This window comes from Oryctolagus cuniculus, chromosome 3 (assembly GCF_051225735.1).
Source record: "Oryctolagus cuniculus isolate XC-2025 breed Fujian yellow rabbit chromosome 3, ASM5122573v1, whole genome shotgun sequence".
Classification (NCBI taxonomy): Eukaryota; Metazoa; Chordata; class Mammalia; order Lagomorpha; family Leporidae; genus Oryctolagus; species Oryctolagus cuniculus.
In genome coordinates, this window is record NC_142869.1 from 35,853,851 (window position 1) to 35,869,284 (window position 15,434).

The 15,434-nt window shown below is 40.6% G+C and overlaps 1 protein-coding gene across 2 annotated transcripts in view; it reads right to left on the bottom strand.

Annotated features, from left to right (window-relative positions):
- LOC149127308 (uncharacterized) overlaps positions 1-15,434 on the bottom strand; it is a 71,321-nt gene that overhangs the window by 44,911 nt on the left and 10,976 nt on the right. Inside the window, exons 2-3 of one of the 2 annotated variants that reach the window (XR_016231177.1) lie at positions 3,194-3,314; positions 2,955-3,078 (exon numbers count right to left, since the gene is read on the bottom strand). Coding sequence is in view for 1 of the 2 variants with exons in the window: in XM_089328733.1 (XP_089184859.1) it covers positions 2,955-3,078 (124 nt within the window). In the remaining variant the exon portion in view is untranslated. The remainder of the gene's footprint in view (positions 1-2,954; positions 3,079-3,193; positions 3,315-15,434) is intronic. The other variant, XM_089328733.1, reaches the window with a different exon arrangement.

Sequence of the window (15,434 nt, forward strand, 5' to 3'; positions counted from 1 at the left end):
GACTGATGGTTCTGAGCCAATGGAAGCATGGAGAACTATAGTCTTTTCCAAGTAGAACTATGGGTAATATTATACACTAATACTCTGACACTATTCAAATGGTATAGAATAAATGTTTGTGTCTGGTCAAAATTTGTTTTAAGATTTATTTGTTTATTTGAAAGGCAGAATTACAGAGAGAGAAGGTAAGACAGAGAGAGATCTTCCATCTGTTGGTTTACTCCCCAAATAGCCACATGACTGGGCTGGACCAGGCTGAAGCCAAGAGCCAGTAGCTTCTTCCAGATCTCTCATGTGGGTGCAGGGGCCCAAGGACCTGAACCATTCTCTGCTGCTTTTCCAGGTGCATTAGTAGGGAGCTGGATTGGAAGTGGAGCAGCCAGGACTTGAACCAGTATCCATATGGAATGCTAGCACTGCAAGCCATGGCTTTAATCTGCTATGCCAAAACACCAGTTCATTGTCTGGCCAAAATTTATTTGTTCAAATCATAGACACCAAAGGTATCTGTATTAGAAACTGGTGGTTAGGTGATTAGGTTGTGAGAACAGAGTCTGCATAAATGGGATTAAAGTCATTGTAAAAGAGGCCTCAGTAAGACCCTTAACGCTTCTATGTGAGGACACAGCGGGAAAGCACCATCTATGAGCCAGGAAGAGGACCCTCAATTGGACTGCACCTGCTTTACTTTTGATCTTGGACTCCCCAGCCTCCAGAACCGTGAGAAAAAAATTTCTGTTGTCTATGGGCTACCTGTAGACTGTTAGAGCAGTCTATGCTGATTTAACAGCCCTAATGGACTGAGTCATCACGTTACTCACTTTTCTGATTATAGCATGATGACGTATATTAGTTAGTTTTAAATAGCAAATGTAAAGCTTTTATTAAAAGATTTTATTATGGCGTCCTATTACCATTTGAGACTAAAAACAGTAACTATAAGCTATAAATTCATTTAATTGTTGTTAAAGTGAAATTGGTCTATCAGAATTCAAACTAGCTAATCCTAGATATCATATGGAAGCCATATGATACATAACTAGCATTCATAAAGTATGATACCACTTCTTTACTTTCAAAAACATACCTCATCTTCAAGTTACAAGCAACTGAATAAGTCATGTCAGTGCTGTGGTTTAAATATTTGTCTCCCTGAATTCAGGAATTTAGTCCCCAAAGTCTTAAGCTAATGGTACTAAGACAGTAGAAACAATCCAGTTATGGTGATTAGAGGAAGGACCTTTAAGAAGTGATTAGAGTGGGTTCAGTCATTAGGGGGGCTGCCGTGACTGGTGCTGGTGGCTTCATAAGAGACCGCATAGACAATCATTTACTTCTACTCTATTGCCTTGTGGGGCTCTGTACCACCTCAGGACTCTGCAGCAAGAACAGCATCACCAGAAATGGGGCCCGCTAGAGCTTGAATTATCAATTTCCAGAACTGTGAGTTAGATAAACCTTGTTGTTTCATAATTTAATTGCTGCAGACATTTTATTACAGTTAAGAAAATCTGACTATTAGGACAGAATAGTTTAGTCAAACTAACTCACACAGAAAACAGTTATTGAACCAGGAAAACAATATTTGTACACATTCACTCAATTATTAGAAGATGCAAGAGTGGTGAGAAGGTTACAGCATTGTGGTACAGTGGGCTAAGCCTCTGCCTATGGCACCGGCATCCCTTATGGGTGCTGGTTCCTGTCCAAGCTGCTCCTTTTCCCATCTAGCTTTCTGCTTATGGCCTGAAAAAGCACTAGAAGATGACCCAAGTCCTTAGGCCCCTGCACTCACATGGGAGACCCAGAAGAAGTTCCTGGCTCCTGGCTTCGGATTGGCTCAGCTCTGGCCATTGTGGCCATTTGGGGAGTGAACCAGCAAATGGAAGACCTCTCTCTCTCTCTCTCTCTCTCTCTCCATCTGTCTATAACTCTGCCTCTCAAATAAGTAGATAAAATCTTAAAAAAAAAAAAAGAGTAACCAAAAGTAAGCAGAATCTTGAAGCATATTGAACTTGAAAGAGAAACTATGGCAGATGAAATTTTGTATTTTTCTTAAAGTACTGTCTTTTCCACAAGAGATTCAAGTGACCGAAAGCCACAGCCTTATAAGATTAATATGAAGGAAACAAGGATACATTATGGTCAAAGTGTTGGGGGAACAAAAGCAAAGATTAAACAGACAATCTTGAAATTAGCAACAAAACTACATACAGGAGAACAATGATTTTTTAAAAAGAACACATTCCGACTTCTCAAAAAAAAACAATGCACACCAGAAAACAATGATACACCATCATTAACATGCAAAAAGGCAAAACCTGTTAACCTAGAATTCCATATACAGGGAAAATATGTTTTAAATGTTGCTAAGATGATACATTTTAAAAGGAACAAAAACTGAATGTATTTGTTGTCAGATTGAATAAGATATACTGAAGAAGGTTCTTCTGCCTGAAGAGAAAGGGTACTTGAATTTATGTGAAAGTGGAGATGTCTAAAAATGGAAAGGGTAAGTCTAAAAGAAATACATAATATAATGACAACTGTATTTGTATATATGTAATAGTTAGGTCTTGCTATTTACAGCAATTATGTTCCACCAAGGACTTTCGAACGCTGCAGTAGTGAATACTGAATTATTGCTCCTAGGAAAAGCATAGGATTAGGCTGCAGCCAGGCTCTGGTCACATTTTCATCAATTAATCACTGTATAACATTGCTTTATGTGTGCTCATGTGCAACGACAAGTTATTTAATATATACTGTTGACTCATTAACATTGAATTCATGGCCAACAGCCCTATAATTCATGCCTGAATGAAGTGTATCTAACACATATTTCCTCACAGCCTTCTTGTGCTTGCAAACACCAGACAGCATTTCAGTTCTACACTGGGGAGCCATTTTAAGCAGTAAAATCACCAACAAAAATGCAAAATCATGACACTAACCAGACTGCGGAAAACACACTTGTGTACAGCGTGCGGGCTGAAACAAGAAGCCGGAGCATCAGCTTGTAACCTCTGCTGGGAATACCTGCGCCAGGGCTTTCGCTCCTTCGGCCTCTGTGCCTGTCTGCGAAGGACCATGAAAGAGTCATTAGTATTGATTTTTGAATTATGAATAAATTTTAGTAAGTGAGTTTGCAAATATAGAAATCATGGATGATAAGAACTGACTCTACATTTACCTATCTTTTTTTCTCTTAATTAAAGAGCACATCAGGCTCATTGATAAAATGGTGTCCTTTCACGGGGATGGTCTCCTTTCACGGGGACCTGACCGTCTGCCTCTTCCACCAGGTGGGGAACCTGGAAAGCAGGGGATTGAATTTCAAGTGAGATTATTGTACTTTTTTCATCCTTTAGCAGTAAATACTGAAACATCTACAAAATAAATGATGAAATTAGAAACTATATGTGCAGTTAACATAGATGAGAAAATAACACTAAGCATGAAGGGGAAAATAGATGAATATTGTTTCAGGATAATTTTATGTTAACCAATACACTAACTAATTCTGACTAGATTAAGAAAGCAAACAACACATATAGCAATACCTGGAGCCATCACCAAAAAATAATGCAAACCAGAATAGCTCAAAAGTAAATAGAGGAAGGGCAGGTGCTGTGTCATAGCAGGTATAGCCACCGCCTGCAGTGCTGGCCTCCCTTATGGGCGGGGTTAAAGTCCTGGCTGCTCCACTTCCAATCTAGCTCTCTGCTATGGCCTGAGAAAGCAATAGAAGATGGTCCAAGTGCTTGAGGCTCTGCACCCACATGGGAGACCAGGAGGAAACTCCTGGCTCCTGGCTTCGGATCAGCCTAGCTCCATCCTTTGCAGCCATTTGGGGAGTGAACCAATGAATGGAAGACCTATCTCTCTCTTTGCCTCTGCCTCTCTGTAACTCTGCCTTTCAAATAAGTAAATAAATCTTTTTAAAAAAAAGTAAATAGAGGAAATTAAATAAATATTAACGTATTGAATTATCCCAAATCCCTCCCCCTGCCTAAAAGGAAAGAGGGAATAAAAATAGATGAATAGAAAATTAAATATTAAATGGCAGACTTAAGTATAATCATGGAATTTTAATGATTCAGCATTGCAAATAAAAGCCAGAAATCGACAAAATGGATTTTCAAAAAGAAGATCTATCCCAATGCTGCCCACAAAAGGTATACTTTAATTTTGAAAAAATAAAGCAATTTGCACATAAAAGGATGAAAAAAGTTTTAGCATGCAAATATCAATCAGAAGACAGCTGGAGTAATTATTTGACAAAATAAACTTGAAATACAGGGAGTATGATTAGAGATAATGCATGTTATTTCATATTTAAAAAAAAGGTTCAGTGTATCAGCGAAACAATTATTTTGAATGTATGTGAGATTAATTTTATTCCAAAATACATGAAGCAAAAGCTTATAGAACCAAAGGGAGAAAAAGACAAATGCAAAATCATAGTTGGGGATTTTTAACACTTAGTAATTGACAGAAATAAACAAAAAATTGGTAGATATACAAAATATTCTATCATAATTAACAATTTTGACTTCACTACATCTGTAGAAGACTGCCCCCAAACAATTCCACAAATAAAAGTCCATTCCCAGGAAATGTGGATCATTCACTAGGAGAGATCATAAGCTGGGTTCATAAAAGGCCTTATTATCCTTTAAAGACTGAAATATTATAGAGTATGTGCCTTTGTTCTCTTACCAGAAAGGGTTTAAGTTGGAACTCAACCACAGTAAAGAAAAACCACAACACTCGGGAATTAACTAATAAATTTCGACATAACCCATGGGTAAAAGAAGAAATTATAAGGAAACATGAGTAATTTTATCTATATGATAATGCAAATATAACATATTAAAAATTGTATGCTGTAGCTACAGCACTGCTTAGAGAGATGTGAGATTTTAAATATTATGTTAGAAGAGCTGATTTTTATGATCTGAAGATGCTAGAAAAGATAAATAAACCAATAAAGCATAGAATTCAACAAAATGAGAGAAATAGAGCAAAGAAACTAAAAGCCCAAGAAAGTCCTCTGAAAATACTAACAAAATCAATAATTCAATAATAAAATTGATAAAAGGGACAAAAGAGAACACAAATTGTCAGCATCAAGTATAAATAAAGTTATCATGGTGCAAGATCAACAGTCAAACCCAATTGTATTTCTATATGCTGCCAACAAAAAAATGAACATTTATAATATCTTTAGAAAATATAAAATGCTTGAGAATAAATAGAACAAAAGGTAAGCAAAACGTCTCTACTGAAAACTACTAAGCATCACTGACAGAAATTAAAGAGGACCTAAACAGACACACCAATACAGAGTGAAAATGTTAAGATACCAATTCTCCTCAAATTAATCTGTAGATTCAATACAATCAGTCTCACTAGAATTTTTTATAGAAACTGACAAGTCGATCCCAAAATCTATGTGGAAATGCAAATCACACAAAATAACTAAATTTTTTAAAATAACCAAATTTTCAGACTTACATATACTATCCCTTCAAACCTTCCTACAAGGCTACAATAATCATTGCAAGAAGGTATTGGCATACAGATAGACAAATAAATCAATAGAACAGAATGCGGAGTCTAGAAATAGGCCCACTCTTAGATGGTCAATTGATTTTTGACAAAAATGTCAAAGCAATTCAGTGGGGAACAGCAAAGGGTTCTTTAACAATGGTGCTAGAAAAAAATTGGATATTTATGTGGAAAAGAAAAAAAGGAATCTTGAACTCTTCTTTATACTATACCAAGAAAAAATTAATTTTAGATAATGATGGATCTAAGCATGAAAGCTAAAACCATATTTTTATAAAAGCTGCTAGAGAAAAATCTAGCATATTAATATCTTTTCAAGTTATATATACAGTTTGTTATAAAGCTAACTATACTAGCCAGCAGTACATTCCTCATTATTTACTCAATGAAATGAAAACAAATGACCACCGAAAGTATTACAGAAAGATGTTTATGGCTGCTTTTTTCCACAATAAGTGACAAATGGAAATAGCACAAGTGTTTATCAACCGAAGAATTTATGAGGAAATAAGTGTACTGTGCAATAAAATACTACTCAGTCACAAAAAAGTAAAGAACTACCCATAGAAGCAAGGATACGGATAAATCTCACAAACATTATGCAATGGGAAGGGAAAAGACAGAAATACACACATGCATGATTCTATGTATGTAATATTCTTAAAACAGGCAAGAGCTATTTAAGACGACTTAGAAGTGTCACGAAGGAACTTTCTGGAGAGATGAAAATATTCTATTGTGTAAAAGATTTGCATGGGTCTATTAAAATTGTACAGCCAAAATTTTTGCATTTCAACATACATTTAATTAAAACGGTAAATCATCATAATAATTGAGTGAGGGGTGGGGAGAAAGTAGAAATATAGAAAATACATGAACAACAGAATTCCCATGAGTATTAAATCTGAGTGATGAGAATACATAGGCTTGATATTTGATTCTATTTTGTCTATCTTTTAAATTTCCTGCAAATTATTTTGAAAATGTCCAAAAGCCAGAGAACCTAATAGTAAGGCAGAGATACAAAAAAAGGCTGCTGGTTCAATTTGAAATCCTTTTTTGTATGAATATTTTTTTATTTTCAGGTTCCTTTGAAAGAGAAACATTCTCCAATTTGAAAAGTGTTTTATGGGTTTGCCATTAGCATTTCAGCAACAAATATTTGAGAGCCCTTGATGTCCATGTGCTTTGCTGAACTCTTCCTGGAAAACCCTCAAAGCCACGGGGTCCCTGGGAATGGGGAGCTGAGCAAGTTTTCTTGGGAAAGGGATTAAAGTGTCAGCGTTAAGTCACTTAGGGGCTTCAAAGTGTCTGCTGTCTGTGGAGTTTCATCTGAAATAAAGGCATACATGGAGTGGGTTATCCCGAGACATGACTTGCCCCAGCTGGTGCCTTCTTCGAATTTCTGGGGTAGCCACAGAGGAACCTGTGCACTGTGCACGCCATAACCTGTTGCACTGAAGTGCAGGATGTGGGGTTTTTCATTCTTGAACCTGTACAGACTCCCAGGTTCCTTACCAAAGTCTTATGAGCATACAAAGGGATTTTTGTCTTGTCAAAGCAACTTTTTAACTTTCTTTCTCTGGCCCTCCCCTAAGAGATTTTTCTAGGGAAGGTAAAGGATGAGGCCTCTTCTGTTGCCATGACAACAGACAGCAGCTGGTTCTGGGCAGGAGGAATTTTCTGTCGGCAGCCCCAGACCACAGGCCTGGGTCTCCTGCAAACGGAGTGCATGAATCTGCGAACACCAGCCTTCCAGCTTTCCACCTGTAACCATGTGAATGGAGGTAGAGATGGTGATGGGGTGTAGGACGTGCTATCTTAACATACGGCACCTTGGCATTTGAGGAAACAGCAGAAGTGGGAAGGTCTCCCTGACCTCCCACCATTCTCCCCTACAGCAAATCACACTTCTTTCCTTTAAAGTAGGTCACAGGACCCTCATTTCAGAGAGACGGTCCCTACACCCAGAGGAAGGAGTGGAAACACAGAGGCACAGAAGCATTTTAACAAGGAGGCCTTGCTATGTGCTCCCAGTTTATTACCACATGATCACACCCCTCTGTCCAATCCTGCTTCAACGTGAAGACCTGCTCTTCATCAAACCTAACATTAAAATTTAATGTTAAGAGTGTTCTTGTTTTTTTTCACTCTTAATTTCTGAATGTTCTCAGGCCACATAAAATTTATATTAGGGACTAGTACTGGGCACATTGGGTTAAGCCACTGTCCACAGTGCTGGCATCCCATATGGGCATCAGTTCGCATCCTAGGTGCTCTACTTCCTATCCAGCTCCCTGCTAATGTGCCTGGGAAATCAGCAGAGGATAGCCCAAGTCCTTGGGCCCCTGCACCCACGTGGGAGACCCAGAAGAAGCTCCTGGCTTTGTATCGGCGCAGCTCCAGCCAGTGCGGCCATCTAGGGAGTGAACCAGCGGATGGAAAACCAATCTCTCTGTAACTCTGTATTTCAAATAAATAAAATAAATCTCTAAAGAGAGAGAGAAAGGATGGACAAGGAAAGACAAAGACTTGATGGAGCTACCAGCTACTCATAGTACAAATGGATTAGACACACACTGAAACTTAGACACAGCAGCGAGATGAACCCTGGAATCCTTATCCCATAGAAAGCAAGCTCAGAGGGTGGTGTTACAGCATAGTAGGTTAAGTTGCTGTTTGAGATGATTCAAGCATCCCATATTGGATCACCAGTTCTTATCCTGGCTACTCTGCTTCCAACCAAGTCTCCTTGGGAGGACAGCCAACGATGGCCCAAGTACTTGCTTTGCCATCCACATGGAAGATCCGGATGGAGTTCTAGGCTCCTGTCTTCCACCCCAGCTGTTGCAGCCACATGAAGTGAAGCAGCAGATGGAAGATCCCTCTCTGTCACTCTGTCTTTCAAATAAATCTTTTTAAAGAAAAGAATGCTCAGCTTTTAGGGGGCCTCTGCCTCTCTCTGGGGCAATGTGGCAAGAGCTATCTGTAGCCAAGGAGAGGGGTATAGAGAAGCAATTCTTCCGTGGAGACATCCTTAGCAATGCCCAAAAATCCTGAAATTCGTTTGAGAGGGCAGAGACTTGCTTTTCTCTGGACCCACTCCTCTTTCCACATTGCATCAGCAATTATGACTTGTGTAATTTCATTTGGTTGGAAACCATCACTTAGTTTCTACAGCGAGACATCGTCAAAGTTATCGCTTTTCCATCTGCTCCCCTTTCTCCCACAATAAAGCACCAAATAGCTTACTTAAAATTAAGTTTCCTTTTCTAAGAAGGTTCAGGGAATCAGCAAAGAGAAGGGCCTGGGAGGGAGGGTCTAGACAGGAGAAACAGCAAAGAACATTGTTGAAAACCGGATCGAAACTGTCTCTCTGGCTTCCTCCCTCTTCCATTCTTTCCCCTATGCCAAGTAAACCTTTTCCTGATTACAGTAAACACCTTCTTAACAGATCAAAAGGAACGATTTGAAAGTGAGTTGCTTACTCACAAAATTCATTATGGTAATGCCCCATCACATTAGCTGTGCCTGCTCCCTCAGCTTGCTCCCTTTGATCTGCTCCCTTGGCCTTGCGTCTGTTCCACAGTTCATCTACATTTTGTTGGCGTCAGACTTTTTTCAGTACATAGGCCTTGGGTTTGCGCAAGCAGCCTAGACGAATTAGAAGAGCCAGCATAGCGACAGATTATTTTTCTCGATATTTTAAACATATATGTTTTTGAAACATCAGTAACAAGATGTGTTAGATATTCAGCTCTTTCTTCCCTACCTCACCCCCCCCCCCCCCAGAGGATTCAGGCCTTTTACTACCTTCTGTGAAATTCACCCTAGAGCTGAGTTTTTTCTACAATGCAGGCTACGTACAGAACTTTATTTATTATTAATGATAGAACAATTTACAGCACGCCAGCCTCCTCAACCTCAAAGCACCTTACAGATGTGTAATCAAGAGTGCCAGGCCACTGATTATGCACTAAGCGGTGCCACCCTAACCCCAAAGCAGCTGCCTCTAAAAGGAAAGTCTGTTTTCCTCCGTGGCACCTCCTGACTGCTCAGGCTGGTGTCTGTGCCCATGGCAGACACTGCAGGCAAGTGGTCGGGATTCTAATTGCTGATGATGTGACTTTGACCTCTTGGAAAGCGGAGTGCTTGATCTGATTTCTGCAAGTGGCTTACCTGGGATGTCTCTCTGTTCCTCAGTGTTCTTTCCGGTCAATACGACAGATGGAAAATAATCTGTTTCGTTTACCTGCTGCCTGCATCCCTTGAATCACAAACTGCCCAGCTCAGCCTCCCAAATACCTTCTCTCAGTTCTCACTTTCTTTGATCGCCTTGAAGCACTCAGAGCTCTCGATCATCCTCTCCTGGCTTCTCTAACACTAGACTCTGCCAGTTCTCCTCCCGTTGGCCATTCATTTATCCCATCAACACATCCACACTAGTCAGCCCATTTTCTGGTCCCTCTTTTCAATTCCTCTATGATCAAACAGAAATCTCCCCCTTTTAAATGAAATTATTAAATTATTATAAGAAGGGTGTATATATGAGATTATAAGGATATGTGTGTGTGTGTGTGTGTGTGTGTGTGAGATAGTAAATTCCCATGTTGTGTTTTGCAATGTCAGTCTTTCCACGCCATCTCTTGCAGCAGCCCTACAAACCGAGTGGGACACCTCATCACGTGTTATCACTTATTTTGTGATTTCATGTTCTGCTCGTCTAAACTATGGGAGGGCACAGACCACACCCGCCCAAGCTCACATCCACAACTGCCTGGCACACAGGAGAAGCTGAACGAATGAGTTTGATCAGTCTTACACTGCAGATTAACACCATATTTCACAGATATACCTTATTTTTGGAGAGAGATGTTCACAGCCACAAAGCCAAGGGATGTTAAAGATTGACTAGATTTCTGACTCCAAATCTATTTTTCTTGCTGCTACACCAAGTTGCAAAATACAGTGAACCTGTATTTCTCTCTGTCACACTACATAATTAACTATACAACTCGCCTTCATGAATTCATGGGAATTTATGGTAGGTGGGTTTACCCACCCCTGTTTCCCAGATTTACCTGATCAATAAGCATCTCTTGAAGTACTTGAGAGTGATACAGACTTCTGGGTTCCAGACTACTTCTGTTGTATGTGAATGTCCAGAAAAAGGATCAAGAAAATTGGATGTTTAAACAGCTTCTCCCTTTCTTGTCTTTCTATCCATTGACTCCTCTGGGGCTGCTAACCCTGGCTTCAGCTCCATAGGGGACAAAGAAAGCTGAGGGGCCCAAAGAGGTTGAACATTGCAGCAGAGATAAAGCAAGGGAGATTCAAGTCTACCTGTGTGGGTGATTCTCCTCAACTGGAACATTTGGGAAACATGATTTCCTACCAAGGCCTCTTATAATAAAGTCCCAAGACCATCAGTATCCCCCAGGAACTTGCAAGAAATGCAAATTTTCAAGCCCAGCCTCAGATCCATTCCATCCAAAGATGAAGCCCAGTAGTGTGTGATTCTTTTGCACACTAGCTTGGGAAAGCTGCCTTTTGATGCCACCCTAGAAGATGAGACTCCATCTAATTCACAGAAGGGGTAGGACAATCTCTTCAGAAACCTTTCCAGCACTTAAGAGCCATTGTTACCAGGAACATACATCCCTCCTGCTCTATTTGGAGCTCATCTTTTCTTGCTCTGAATTCCCTTCATGAGTAAGATAGTTCATGCTAATATTTCTTCAACCTGTTTTTAAAGCTTGCTAGATGGATGCTGTGGTGAGAAAATTGTCTCCCACATTGTAACATCCAATTAAGCAAGTGCCTTGCTTATTGGGCCACCATTTCATGCAAACATGGCTCAGCACTGGATTTGGAAGAGACATGGAATGCAATAAATATTTAATTTTTAAATATGAAACTCATGAGTTATAGCAATGATATTCTGGTACACGTTATCAGCAGAGAAGAACAGAACTGTTGGGGCCTACACGCCTTGCTCTGCAGGTCAGTATTGCTGGCTTGGTCTTCCTTCTCGTACATCGTGCCTACTTCCTGTATGTTTCCTCCACCCTTTGCCATATGACTTCCCTCCCGGGTTGCTGCCCAGACTTAGACACCCTTCCCACATTCCTGCCCAGACTTAGACACCCTTCCCACATTGCTGCCCAGACTTAGACACCCTTCCCACATTGCCTTCAATTTCATTGGTGTCTAATCACTTCAAACACTTCAGATGTCTGCTCCTATTTCCCAAGTGCTCACAATTCCATTCTCCTTAGTTCATCATCAAGTACAAGTGTAAACATTGGTGCTCTCATCCTTTAAATCTGTCTCAGAGTAGAATATTTGATCCCTCATTCTCCTTCTCCATCTTTAGGACTGAAGTCAGCTTCACCAGAACCAGGGAACTCAATGTGGAAAAAAAATAGCAGAGAAAGCGAAACAAGGTTCATGCCAAAACAAATCACACATGTGTGCGGAGTCTGTTATTAACATGCATTAAGCACTTGGCCGTGCTAAGTGCTTAATACACATCAATAACCATAATAATAAGACATCTCTCAAGGAAATGGCATTGTGTTTGCACCCTCCCTGCCTGGGTAGCCATTTAACAAGGTCAGTTGGACATCTGGACTCCAGCCAGTTGGTGGTCAGTCTGGTTTTTGCTAAGAAATGACTGCAGCTGCTGTGGTCTCTGAATCCCTTGTAATGCTGCCCAGCACCCAGCAGGGAGATGCAATTGTCCAGCAAACAGATTTAAGAAAAAGACTAGAAATGGAGTTTCCCAGGCAGCATTTGAAAAGCTAATCCTTCCATTTTTAACAACCACAAAAGAAAATGAAGAAGAATGTAGTGCACTGTGAGAATCAATTGAGATGGGAAATATCCAATAATTTATAACATCTCTACAGCATGTTTTCCTATAAAATTTTACACAAATTGAATCTTCATTTTTATATCAGAGAATCTTTCCTTCCTCATAACTGCACGGCTATTATATGTGTGCTTAGTTAGCTGGAAGACTGGAAAAGAAATGATTATTGATGGGCTGGAGGCTTCCCACAGAGCGATGCATTACTGAGACCGCGCATGAAACAGAAAGAGCACCACACTGGGCACCAGGGTTTCTGGGTTTGACAACAGCTTCCCCAAATCACTTATTTCATGAAATCAGAGGCGTCTTGAATCCTTTCTACACTTCAGTGGCTTCCTCTGTAAAATGGGAATGAAGAATCCTCCACTCTCCACTTACAGAGGTATTCTGAGAAAAGTAAGAGATAATGCAGACATAAAAATCAATACTCAGTTTTGTTTTTGTAAGGTTGGACAACAATCCTAAATATTATTCTAGCGGTTTGCAACAGTAATTGTGTCACCCTCATGGGTGTTTTGGAGCAGCAGTGACTCGCTTGAGCTTGGCTGGCCTTGAACTCAAATCCCGATAGATGTCACAGCCTGTAAGCCGAGCTGAAGGTAGAATAGCTAGTTGGCTTTTGTTCTTCTCATGGCTGTTGACTGCAGTGCTAAAAGAACCATGGAAACAGTATGGCTGCTAAAGCTCAACTTGCAAGGGATACACTCACTTCAGTCCACATAAATCACATGGCCAGGCCCAATATTAACAGGGCAGCAAATTACCTTTGGCCAACAAGGAAGGCATGGCGTGGATGGGAGAAAAGAGGAATTTTGAACAAATATTATATTCTATCACAATGGACTGAACTGGCCTGAAAAATGTAAGGTAACATTCAAATGTTGGGGATGATAGGGCTGAGTAGTTTAGCCATGGCTGTTTCACAGTCTGAAATTGTCTTACAAATGATAAGATTATTTTTGTGTGTGGGCAGAAAAGCACTCAGGCACTTACTTTCTCCTACAAATGTTGCAGTTCTTTGTAAAAAATCTCAAAGGACGCATTTCCAGTTAACTAAGCATGTACCTAATAGCCAAACTGATACAGCTTGGAAGACACTAATATATTAGATATGGTCTGATATGGCATGCATCACACTTGGTGGATTCTTCCTGTGCAGGGTAAGGAGTTGCCACAGGAAGCTCCAAGTGAGGGCTCAGTACACCTCCCCACACCTGTAAGCCATATCGCATGAATAGTCAGCATGATTCCTTATCTAATTAGGACAACTGCCTTTCACAAGCCACGTGCTCCCCCAACAATGCTGCAATTGGTAATATGATTAAGTCATGTCACCTGAGCCCTTGTGCTGCTACTGCATGTCACTGGCCATTCTGAGGGCACATGTGATCAGCTAGCCCCTGTGTTACCAGGCCCAGGAGAACTGGAGCTCAGAGGGCCTGGCCAGGGCTTACTGCCCACTGCACACACACTCTGAAGATACATAAGTAATTGCAAACTGGCAGGAATCTTGGTCTCTGGAGTGAAGATTATAAATCAACATGGCAAATCAGTGGAGTGATTGGAAATTAACAGGATCAGTTTTGATGCTGACATAATGTATTAAACACATAGGGATGCAAATGTAAATGAAAATTTTGTGAACTAACTACAAATTTGGCTGCAGAAAACAGGCAGTTCCCATGGCAAGGCAAATGCTTATTGTGAATTTCCTGGATGACATTGTTTTAGGCCCCTAGAGCACATGCAGCTCCCAGTCCACATCCAGAATAAGAAGACTGCAGAGAATCTGTTCTTATTTAGGATGACAGACTGAAGAAGAAAAAAGAGATTTGAAGACAGCATTTGCAGTATAGACATCATTTATTCAAAACATATTTTGCATAGCAATTGTTATGTGTTTTCAGATGTGAAGATACAAAAATGAGGACCAAGGTCACTGCCCACAAGGTCCCTGCACAGTCTGGTATATCCCAGGGTGTGATTATATCCTACACGTGCATCAAATACGATAGATGAGGGGCCCGCGCTGTGGCGTAGTAGGCTAAGCCTCCACCTGTGGTGCCAGTATCCCATATGGGTGCTGGTTATTGTCCCAGCTACTCCTCTTCCAATCCGGCTACCAGCTACCAGCCTGGGAAGATAGTGGAGGATGGCCCAAGTGCTTGGGCCCCTGCAACCGTGTGAGAGACCGAGAAGCAGCTCCTGGCTCCAGCCTTCAGATCAGCCCAGCTCCAGCCATTGCAGCCATTTGGGAAATAAACCAGCAGATGGAAGAGCTTTCTCTCTCTCTCTCCTTCTCACTGTCTGTAACTATAACTCTCGAACAAATAAATATTTTAAAAAAGAAGGAAGTAACACAAGAGATAGTCATGGATGTCACAGATAGTCCTAATTCCTTAAAAAAATGATAGATGAGCATGAAAACAATAATTGCAAAATTCTATAGTAAGTGCATAACAAAGTTTCCCAAAGAAATATCAATTTCTTCTCAGTCATCATAGCAGAAGCAACTGAAAAACTGGGGACATAAGGAGCAACTAGAGCCAACCCAAATATTTGCATATTCTTCAGGTAGGATTGTCTTAGACCAAGCCAAACCCCTCTGGATTGTGGCCCTAAAAGTCTAAGAGATAAAAATGAGTAAATGGCTGAAAGAGCAGAAGTGGAGAGTAATTTTCACTGTAGGCATCAAAACCACAATGTCCCAACTTCAGGGAGACACGTTCTGTGCTGGGCCCTGTGGAGGAGATGAAGGTGACTATGACTTACGGCTGACCTCAGGATGCTTATAGTCTAGGAGGGTCTTCAAGTTGCAACAAGCCTGGAGACCCCTGAGCTGTGTCTAAATCCCTCTGGTACTCCTCTCTACCTAACACAGAGAACATAGCCTGGAAAATGACAGTTCACCATGAGAGATGCATGAGCAAAAGGAATTTGGGGTGAGGGGTCCCAGTGGAACGAAAAAGTTTATAATTTAGTTCCA